This window comes from Diadema setosum, chromosome 14 (genome assembly GCF_964275005.1).
Source record: "Diadema setosum chromosome 14, eeDiaSeto1, whole genome shotgun sequence".
Taxonomy (NCBI): Eukaryota; Metazoa; Echinodermata; class Echinoidea; order Diadematoida; family Diadematidae; genus Diadema; species Diadema setosum.
The window spans coordinates 9,709,201-9,721,275 of NC_092698.1; the positions used below are offsets into that span (position 1 = coordinate 9,709,201).

General features: G+C 41.3%; 1 protein-coding gene across 1 annotated transcript in view; it reads right to left on the reverse strand.

Annotated features, from left to right (window-relative positions):
• Positions 1–12,075, reverse strand: part of LOC140237918 (thialysine N-epsilon-acetyltransferase-like) — a 43,653-nt gene continuing 31,578 nt past the window's right edge. The window contains exons 2-5 of the mRNA XM_072317849.1: positions 9,178–9,366; positions 4,044–4,056; positions 2,730–2,805; positions 1–220 (exon numbers count right to left, since the gene is read on the reverse strand). Coding sequence (XP_072173950.1) covers positions 53–220; positions 2,730–2,805; positions 4,044–4,056; positions 9,178–9,366 — 446 coding nt within the window. The 3' untranslated portion in view covers positions 1–52. The remainder of the gene's footprint in view (positions 221–2,729; positions 2,806–4,043; positions 4,057–9,177; positions 9,367–12,075) is intronic.

Here is a 12,075-nt window from a genome sequence, read left to right on the forward strand (position 1 = left end):
TTTGAGCTGTTGTCCTCAAATACCCAATAACCTTCTGCGGATGTTTCCATGGTTACTCGGAGGCAAACTTCATCACGGCCTGCTTTTCCAATCGGAAGTACTCCCACTCTGCAGTCTTAGTGGTGTTTGTCACTCCCATCTTTGCGAAGAATTTCATGGCGCGATCGTTCGTAGGCACGGAGTCCCAGATCAGCGTGACGAAACCAGAATCGAGGGAATCCTGTAGGAAAATGGTGAGACATAGAGGGATGCCTATTCTAGGATCCCGATGTGTGAGCGTACGCCGCGGAATAAAACTTCAAAGAATTATGAAAGGAGAGAAGCAGGTAAGAAATACCCTTAATCTACATGGTATACAGTGCACTCCCGTTACAACGAACACGGTTATAACGAAATTTCGTTATAGCGAAGTAAAACTTCTGGTCCCAAAATTATCGCCATTAAAGTCTATGGTACAAAATTCGCTTATAACGAACACGGTTATAGCGAAAATTCCGTTATAACGAAGTCTCTTCCGAGCGCCACTGACGAAGAAAAACAAAAGAAATGTGCTCCGTTATAACGAAATGAGGATCGCTTTCGAAAATACGTAGCGGAACAAGCATTTATAAGGTCTCTGCATGGGAAAACGTGTCACATCACTGTGTGTTCGCTTGGTGTGTCACGCACAGTTTCCGAGGGGAACTTGCGTTATTGTGTATGAATAACTACTTGTTGTCTCGTTCACGTAGCTTTCCAGTGTATGACGAATATTCAGCATACAGAATTTGATACATGCGTGGCGTCCTTGTTTTCGTTATATATTTTTTTTTGTTCGGTTATAACGAAATTTCGTTATATCGAAAGAAAACTGCCGGTCCCGAGCATTTCGTTATACCGGGAGTGCACTGTAGTATCAAATTTATATCCATCAATATATCATCCATTAAACTTATATCCAAACCAAGTCATGGCCTCTTTGTAGCATGAGTATCAACATAAACATAATCACACACGAATACCTGTTTATAGGCATACAATAATAATGATAATAATACTTACACGTACATTTATAGGCCCTGTATGTATACATGTATATAAGTAAATATTTATTTATATATTTTATTATATATATGCATATATATATATATATATATATGTATATACCGTGTATGTAAATTATTAAAATACAGTATATAGATATAAATCAATGATTTTATTTTTCTGCACTTTCTATACTTCTTATAACCTTCTCTTTATTCCATTTGCGCCTGGACCACTCCAATGTGGACTTGGCGCATTATGTCATATCGACTGTTATTATCATGACTTGTATATACAACTATAGAAAACCTACTTTTTCTGTACATTATGCATAGAATACGTATTTATATGTATGTATAGAATCATTGAGGTGGGAAGAGATCCCACCTCCCTGATAGAATAAATGTATACATGTATATATATAATATAATTACATAGAGAGAGAAAGAGACCGGGGGAGGGGGAGGAGGAAGAATTTCACGCTACGACAATTCGGAGGACACAATATTCCCACGTACTGCATGTCACAGGAGGGGGAGATATGTCACAACGTGACCATGTATGATCATATCTTAGTTTTATTTTGAACACATTAGCTAGGGACTATTATAAGGAATAGGATAAGGTATATATATATATATATATATATATATATATATAGTATAACGCGACACCCCCAGCACTCAGCATTACGCCACTCGTCATAACCCCGTCATTATTCGGCATCAGTCGGCGTCGTTCGCCGCTGGTCGGGTCTCGGAGCCCTGCCTTCAGAACTACTCGCCGTCCTTGTCCTACAGGGTGACGCGCCTGCCCGTCGTTCGTCGTATTACAGTATGAAGCGTGATAAATTCATTGCACAGGGAAAAGAATTTGGGTTTAGTGGCAGTGAGTTGAAGGAGTATGTTGACGAGTGCATTAAAGAAGCCAGAGATGAGAGAGCGGAAACTAGGCGAGCTGAAACAGATGCTAGGAAAGAACAAGCAGACTTGTTAGCCCAACAAATCAAGCTAGAGGAATTGAGGAATGTCAAAGGGAAGGGGCACAGGCCCAAGGTTGTGAATAAACCGAGCATTCCCCCTCTGCCCGTTTTTCAAGAAGGAAAGGATGACATAGATAGTTACCTTTGTCGGTTGGAAAGACACGCATCCTGTGTCGGACGGGATAAGGAAGACTGGGCGCTAGCACTGTCCGCTTTGTTATCTGGTAAGGCCCTTGACATTGTCTCTAGGCTTACATCAGAGCAGGTGCAGGACTATGAGATTGTAAAATCGTCCCTGCTGAAGGGTTATGACCTCACCCAAGAAGGTTATAGGTTAAAGTTCAAGCAGTCTAAACCCCGCCAGGGTGAAACCTTTGTGCAGTATGCTTCCCGAATAGATAAGTATTTGGATAGGTGGATTGAGCTTAGTCCATACAATGATGATGTTCAGGGACTTAAAGCTAACAGTGGTACTAACAAATCTAATTCCTCCCCAGGAGCAGTACCATTTAGAGGAAAGTCTGGTCAATGTCAGTCACCCATGAAAAGGTCAATGAAATGTTTCAATTGTTCTCAATTTGGTCACTCCTCTTGGAATTGTCCAGATAAGAAAGGTCGACAGGAGAAGGGTGCGAGTTTCACAGAGGGCAAGCCAGTAGCAGGTCATCCCCAGATCACGGGACCCGCTGAGCCACGACGCAAGGAACCGAGTGAGACAACCCACCTGCCGGAACAGACGGGGATGTGCCTCATCGTGGAGCCCACACCTATCGTGAGGGAGAATCTCACTGACAATGGAGCTGCAGTGAAATTGGCAACCGGTGGCACACTCCCCGTACTGTCAGCGGCTGCGTGTGGAACACGCGGAGATGCTATACCAGTGTGCCAAGGCATGGCGAATAGGAGGCGTGTGGAGGTACTTCGCAACTCAGGTTGTTCAACCGTTGTTGTGCGACGCAACCTCGTGTTAGAGGAGCAATTCACTGGGAGCAGAGGACCTGTGTTTTGACCGATGGAACAGCGAGGAAGTACCCCGTCGCAATTGTTGAGGTAGACACACCCTACCTAACAGGCACACTCGAAGCGTTGTGTATGGATTCGCCTGTTTATGATGTCATCCTCGGAAATGTGAATGGAGTCCGCGAACCAACGAATCCAGATGAGAAATGGGAGCCAGAAAGTCATCAGGCCAGTGCAGTGGAAACCCGAGGACAAAAGAGGCAAGCAAAGCGTGCACAACCGGCCCTTTTAGTGCCTGAACCACTGGAAAACATTGTGTCAGTGGATGGCTTGGTGCAGGCCCAGAAGGATGACGAGTCGTTGAAATCACTGAGAAACCTTACGGAACTCGGAGATCAACGTGTGACAGAGCAAGGCAACACTACGTCGTTCGTGTTCAAGAGTAATGTGCTCTACAGGAAATTCATTGACGTAACTCCAGGATCAGATGTGGTGATGCAAGTTGTCGTGCCATCAAAGTTTCAGAATCAGGTCATGAAGCTGGCACACGAATCCATTTTTGGAGGTCATCTGGGGAACAAGAAGACCTGTGACAGGATTCAGTCCAACTTCTTCTGGCCTGGAATGCATGCCGATGTGGGACTGGAAAAGGGAATCGCTTTATTCTCACTGTAGTTGATTATGCCACGCGATACCCGGAAGCGGTAGCTCTTCGCCGGATTGACACTCAGACAGTCGTCGAAGCACTGGTCAACATCTACTCGCGCGTTGGGATTCCACGTGAAGTGCTAACAGACCGCGGAAGCCAGTTTACATCGGATGTCATGAAAGAAGTTAGCCGCCTGCTCTCCATCCGGCAGATGACAACTACACCCTATCATCCGCAATGCAACGGCTTGGTCGAGCGCTTTAACGGTACGTTAAAGGCCATGCTTCGCAAAATGTGTGAAGAGAAGCCCAAAGACTGGGACAGGTATGTCAACCCCCTACTTTTTGCCTACAGGGAGTCGGTTCAAGAGAGCACAGGATTCTCACCCTTTGAACTTCTATTTGGAAGGACGGTTCGAGGTCCTCTCACCATTCTTCGTGAGCTGTGGACAGGAGAAGTGGAGGAACCAGAGACCAAGACAACGTATCAATACGTTCTCGACTTGAAGGACCGGTTGGAGGCAACATGTAAGCTTGCCCAAGAGAATCTCGGCCAGTCAGCCGAGAAGTACAGAAAGCAGTACAACCGGAAAGCAAAGAATCGGAAGTTCGAAGTTGGTGATGAGGTCCTGCTCCTACTGCCAAGTGACGGCAACAAATTACTTATGCACTGGCAGGGACCATTCAAGGTAGTTCAGCGAGTGGGATACCTGGACTACAAGATCGATATGGACGGAAGGTAAAGACCTTTCACGCCAATCTTCTGAAAAGGTTCTTCAGAAGAGATAACCTCGACGAAAACGATGTCGCTTGCGTCTCAGTCGTGGATGACGGCACGATGGATGAGGACGATGGGGAGAACACCCAGCCTACAGCTAGGAACAACCTACTGCATCTACCAGCATTAACCCCCACTGAATCTCTCCAAGACGTGCAGATTAATCCCGAACTGGATGAAGGTCAGCGTGGGACTATCAACTCTGTACTGGAAGAGTTTCAGGAGACCCTGACTGACATGCCTGGATTAACAACTCTGGGAAAGCACGACATCAAGCTACTGAGCAAAGAACCGATCAAGAGCAAACCTTACCCACTACCCCACGCACTGCGAGGTGATGTCACAAAGGAGGTGAAGAAGATGATTGATCTCGGAGTTGTAGAGCCATCTTCGTCACCGTATGCATCCCCTATAGTCATGGTCAAAAAGAAGGATGGCTCCATTCGGTTTTGCTGTGACTATAGGAAGCTGAACCAAGTCACCGTGACGGATGCAGAACCTCTCCCAGATCAAGAGGAAATCTTCTCAAAGCTGGCTAATGACACGTACTTCACAAAGATCGACTTAGCAAAAGGGTATTGGCAGGTGCCGCTCACAGAGAATGCCAAGGAACTCACAGCCTTCGTGACCTCAGATGGCTTGTACCAATTTTCGACAATGCCGTTCGGGTTGGTAAATGCGCCAGCAAGCTTCAGTCGCATAATGAAGGACTTACTCCGTGACCTGAGTAATGTGGATAACTTCATAGATATCCTGATCCACACGGCTACATTCGAGGAGCACTCGTCACTCTAAGGGAGGTACTGAGGAGACTGAGGCAGGCGAACCTGACGGCAAGACCGACCAAGTGCTTCATCGGGTACAGGAGCGTCGAATTTCTTGGTCACTGTGTAGGACAAGGTGAGCTTCGACCAGTCCAAGACAAGGTAAAAGGTAAAAGGTAATGATTTCATTATGATCTAATTCACTAATGTTTCTCTCACTTTTGAAATTATAAAAATTTCTCGAAGGAGGGGGAGATATGTCACAACGTGACCAGTTTTACCCCCCCCCCTCTTCCTCTCATTTGCATTAGCATCATGTATGATCACATCTTAGTTTTATTTTGAACACATTAGCTAGTGACTATTATAAGGAATAGGATAAGGTACCAGTCTGACTAGCAAGTCAATAACACATAGCCCAAGATTTTAGCATAGTTCAGACAGGAGGGTTTAATTGGGTAGGATGCAAAATCTTTTGTGTTTGTGTATGCAAGTGAGTATGAGAGTGCCCAGTTATGAGAGAGAGTGTGTGAGAGTAGGCAGAACATACCAAGAGCTCCTTGCAGAAGGACGACAAGCTGAGGAGCTGCAATCCAGGCTCCTATATGTGTAGCCATAGGGGATTGGTGGAGGCACTGAGGCTAAGGCACGCCCAATTTCCAAGGTGGTTTTAGCATGCCTGGCAAAACTACAGATTTGCAGACAGCGTGACTTCTGGCAACACAGGCCAGGAGAAGCCAATTCCGGCGCAACTTTTGGCAGCACAGGCCATGAGAAGCCCCACCTTCCCCCAGCCCGACTCACCCCTCTTATGAACTGGATGAGCTGGGCTCATGACAACGCTCATAACAGCTCATGACAAACGTCCAGCCCGCATCGCTATAACGCGAAACCCCCAGCACTCAGCATTACGCCGCTCGTCATAACCCCGTCATTATTCGGCATCAGTCGGCGTCGTTCGCCGCTGGTCGGGTCTCGGAACCCTGCCCTCAGAACTACTCGCCGTCCTTGTCCTACCAAGGAGGTACCTCCTTGGTCCTACAGGGTGACGCGCCTGTCCGTCGTTCGTCGCGCGCAAGACCCGAGGACACCCCATTCCTGTATGTGAACCTCACGAGTGTGAACTGAAGGACTCGATATCTCGACCCGCACACCCCCCCCCTTTCCAGGTGTTATTTAACTATTTAGATCCCATGATTGCGCCCATGTCTGCCACAATGTGATTTGGTAGGATAGTAATTTTTGCAGCAACACTGTTCGTCTATGCAACCCTTTGAATTGTTCATTTTTTGTACTACTTGATTTTCATTTCATCTTGACGAGGCGGAAAAGCACCGAGCTTCGTCAATAATAAACAATTTATTTCACGGTATACATTTGTGCAACGCCGCCTTTCTTTGTAGTTCATAATTTATACCATTATACCACCGTAACAGGACTTAATCTATCGTCAGCCAGACTACTCAGAGCCTAGAGCTGACACTGCAATATGTGACACAATGTGGTCTTTGTGTGGCAAGCTGTGGCGGCTGTGATTACTATGTGACTTTCGGTGAAGAACCACATAGACTAGAATTCCAGACTGTGGCAACTCTGCGGGCACACAAAATTCACATATTGCAGTATGTGACACACTGTGGTCATTATAGTTTTATGGTAAGCTGTGGTAACTGTGATTTCTATGAGATTAGCATGTGGCAAGCCACAAAGCTAGTTTTAAATACACACTGATGTGCTCTTACGTGAACACATCTTCCCCACAGACTGAAATATGTAGCACACTGTGACTATTATGTGGTAGCTTTAGTAACTGTATACTACTATGTGATTAGTAGGAGATAAACCACATAGTCCATCGTTTCACACTGTGACATCTCTGTGGAGGCACTATTCCCATAGACTGCAATACATGCAATATGTGACACACTGTGGTTATTATGTGGTAACTGCATGTCACATATGATAAGCAGCCCTATATATTCCAAGCTTCTTTTTATGGAAAGTTTGAAAATACAATAATTTGATATAGAGTCACTAGAATTAAAAAATAAAGAATCACCCAATTCAGTCTGCCCATGCAGAGCAATTGAGCTAAGTGGATGGTTAACTAGGTAAATACCTCTAGGAATCGTGCAAAATTGAACCAGCAAAAGTGCTCATAAATCTTTATCTAAACCAGTGTAAACTGCGAGGAAGTTTTGTTCCCTTTTGTGTGATGTGCTTGTGTTTGTATGTGTGCGTGCGTGTGTTCAGAAATGCAACATGGCTCTCTGATAACTTTGCATACAACTCCTTGCATACACTGTCTTTAGGGCAACTTACCTTTACGACTACCTTCATTAAACGACTGCCGAGCTTTTTACCTATAACAAAGAATAAATCAGGTTCGAAAACAAAGCTAAGTCTAGATAATAGTCATTAATTCTATATATATTTTTAGGCAGGGCTCTGCATTAAAAAAATGCCCTCTGAAAGCCCTTTCGGGGACTAAATTCTTTTAACCTGAAATTTATGTGGCCAGAAAAGAGACGTGTGCTGGCTCGAAAAAAGAAAGAAAAGAAGATATATAGATATCCATTTTGAGTTATTATCTTGCGCGCACAAGCCTATACATATAACACTTAATTAAATTTGTGTCTCTATTATAGTATTTGATTAACGTACCGGCTTGATACACTTCAAAAATAATTCATCAAATTATTGATATCTTAGCTTATAACCACATCACTTTCATAATCATCTTGATAAAAATTATATTGATTAATCATTAATATATAATGAATTTTTATACAGATACGGATTTGTCAAATAATCATGGTCAATGAGCCTGGAAATATATCAGCACCACAAAGCTACTGTATGTAAACGACAGTTCATCATGAAACCGTGTATTGAATGCCTATAATTTCCCTGAAAAGCTAAAAAAAAAAAAAAAAAATATCTGTACAGCTTCAAATCTGCATTTCACTCCTAAATGTGTTTAGAATGATCAAATCATTTCATGAGAAATCTATTGAAAAGATAAAAAAAGTTAAAAAGTAAAAAAAGAAATACTTATCAACTTCTGCACATTAACCAAAAGTTGCAAAAATGGTAAAGCAGCTGGCAGAATCTGACACAATTACTGACAATTCCAGACAGATAGCCCAGAAGCAATTCCTTAAAGAAGACTATCCCTTAACTTGAACTAGTAATCTGGCCTCCTGGATCATGAATGATATTCTTAAAGAAGAAATCTACCCAATAGATAAATAGGGCCTACAGTGTAAATGAAGGAGAGAAAAGAAAATCCCCATAGAACGTTTAAAAAAGGCGATCTTCGGTTAAGAAATAAGAAAGATATGACATTTTCAAATGTCACATTTTGTTTGAAAGCATTTTTTTTTTTTTGTGGGGGGGGGGGGCAGTCCTTATGAATATTCAAAATGAGCGAGTTGATGATATTTTCATGCATGTTAAATAGTAAATTGTGTACGTTTTGCTACTTAATGCACTTAATGTTTATAGATATTATTCAGGGCCCCATAGAAGACCACTACTTATTGGTAAATGGGCCACCCTGACAAAAGATTAGAAATAAACAAATAAAATAAACAAATAAAATTCAGAAAAAATGTTTTCAGCTATTACAGGTAAAAGCATCCCATACCAAAAATACGTCAGAATTAACATTTCTTCTTATATGTCTGTTTGCTTCGGTGGCAAGTTTTTATATTCATACACCTGAAATAAGGATTTTTTTTTGTCATTTCTGTATATGACATGAATAAAACATTAAGAGAGCATGACATCGTCAGTTTGCTGATTTGAATATTCATGAAGACTGGTCAAGAAGCATTTTCCAAAAAGTTTTGAAGATTCAGAATGTCATATAAAAAAGTAACTTCCTTATTTCTTATCCGATTTTGATCATTCTTACATTATTCTGTAGAGATCTTTTTTCTCTTTCTTATGAAATTGATGAATTCTGGAGTGGATTTCTTCTTTAAATCCATACACCAGCTTTCGAGCTATCGACATACCTCTATGATTCTCTTCTATGAAGAGACCGCACAAATACAACGCACGTCCTTTCCATATGGAGTAAAAGTTGTGCGTCGCCGCAAACCCGACTACGCTTCCCGCGTCTTTCTCATCACTGGTAGGGGGGACTTCCGCCACGTAAAATCTCAACGAAGCTTCTTCTCCGCTGAAGGCATCTCTTCGCAGAGCTGGATACGAGGAAGATAAAACAATGCAAGAAGGCAATATGGGATGAACAGATGTGCAAACTTTGTCTCTGCTAGCTCTCGGGAGTAAAAAAAAAAAAAAAAAAAAAAAAATGAATAAAAATCGCTAGAGGGAGGAAAAGATTATTTTGTTATGTTTCCTACTTTCAAGTCGGTTCGTCAAAATAACTTAAGTCTTTTCCAACAGGCTATTATCACGATTAAGTGCCCCTACACGATTTCTTCGGGTGCATTACGAGTACATGTACAGTAATCACTTTGCAACTGTACACAATGCACATAACAAATACAAAAATCAGCTAACCTAAAATCGATGTAATCATCAGTGGCGGATCGGGGGGGGGGGGGGGCGCACCGGGCGCGCGCCCCGTCTTTATTTTTTTATTAAAACAAAAGAAATAAAAAGAAAAAACGGGGGGATCTTGCGCCCCCCTTTAATTTTGTAAAGGCTCCTCCCCTTTATTGAAATCCTGGATCCGCCCCTTGATAAAGAACTGTAAAGAAAGTCATTATTTCCTGAAACACTTTTATTTATTATCTAAAACCATGAGTATTGAACATGAACACATTTCTTCGAGCTTCACCAATGCCTATTTTTTTTTTCTACGACATTGCTAAACTGGCTCGTCTTGTTGCATTTGAAGTATGAAAGTATGTTTCAATTTCTTTAAAAAAACCCACAAAAACCCACAAAAAACTAAAACCTCATTTTTATAAAATAGCATATGTTTGTTAAATTTGAATCTATCTATGTAATTGTGTCAGCTGTATTGAAAACTTGGGTTTTTACGTACATCCTGTTGTATGTACATGTAAAAATCATTATTGCAGGCTAATCGTAATATGCAGTGTATCATGTTATGATTTTTTGTTTTGTTTTGTGAAGCGCATTGAAATTGTTCCTATGCGCCAAATAAAATATCCCTATTGTCATCTTCATATTGTTACTATTACTATTATTATTAGGTGATACGCTATCAGCGTATCACCTATTGTGATTGTCAAAATTTCTCTTTTTTTTTATTAGGTGATACGCTTTTAGCGTATCACCTATTGTGATTGTCAAAATCTGTCTTTTTTCTTATTAGGTGATACGCTATCAGCGTATCACCTATTGTGATTGTCAAAATCTCTTTTTAGGTGATACGCTATCAGCGTATCACCTATTGTGATTGTCAAAATCTCTCTTTATTAGGTGATACGCTTTTAGCGTATCACCTATTGTGATTGTCAAAATCTGTCTTTTTTCTTATTCTTCTTTCTTTCTGGCCTATTTTGTGTCGTCAATATCTCAAGAATGACATTACGGAGTAACATGACATTTTCAGTCAACATGTCTCATGACAATATCTAGCCACAATAAGGTTTTCATGACAGTAACGTATCTATGACGTCATCTAGGCGCCATTTTGTGATTTTCGGACCATGTTACATGATCGATCATAACTTCATAACTAAAGGTCCTTTCTGTATCAGTTTTTGAGGACATAAAGTTCAGGTCACGCTCTATCTTTCTTTCTCTGATGCTAATTACCTAGGACGTCATCTAGGACGCGTAAGCGCGCGTCAAACATTTAAAAGGCTCAAAACAACTTTCCAATGGGAAATCTCGAAGTTTCAGACAATTTTAAGCGTTTCAAACAATTTTGCGCGTGCGCGTCCGTCCGCGCATTTTCGCGCGCACAGCGCGTCAGTAACATGAAAATGCACATTTTTTGACTGATCTGGATTCCTGATACTTTGAGTAACAATATCCATTGATTTCTGATCGATTTTGACAAATAACAAAGCAATGCACTGGCGTCAAAGTTGAAATTTCGCGTGCGCATCTATGTGCAAATATAGTGAAAAAACATGTCTTTGTTTATTTCGCCATAGCTCTTTAAAACGTCAGGTGACCCTATGTTTTTATTGCATATTACAAAAGCATATGAATTGAAAATAACGTTTCAAGTATCATTATTTCCATAATTACAATATGACGTCATCATATCGTCATCTGAAATCAAAAAAGTGGAATTAATTTTTTAAGGTACTGTTTCTGACATTCATTTGCTCGTATCTCTGTTGTTTAAGCTCAATATTATCCAAAATTCAGATATGTTGTACTTTGAACATTTGCCTTTTAAGTCCATGTCATGCTTTTGATATTTGATGACGTCATCATACCTTAAATTGTGATTAAAGGTAAAGACGCAAAATCGGACAAGTTTACGTGTATTGTCTATGGGAGGTGATTTTTTAAAAAAGCATCAATTGACTTAACAACGTTTAAGCACCTTTATCTCAGCTGATTTTGCTTCATTTCCTCTGAAACTTTAATATGTTGTAGCTGAGACAATAAGCTGCAGTAATCATGCATTTTATTCTTTGAAATCTCCTCATCAGATTGACAATTTTGCAGTTTAAAACTGAAAATGAAAATGGAATGTGGACAAAACGATTCCCCATGTATCTTTCACATACATAAGCTTACGTTCCCCATATTTTCTCGTCAAGACGTATGGCCGAGTGGTTAAAGGCGCCGTCTCAGAGTCAGAGACGTGAGATTGCGGGTTCGAACCCCACAAGATCACGAAACATTTTTTTTTTATTTTACTTTTTTTCTTCAATTTTGTATTACATATTCGTCCATGTAGAAATCACGTTCGTATATAAACGCACCTATACACACACAGAGACACACACACA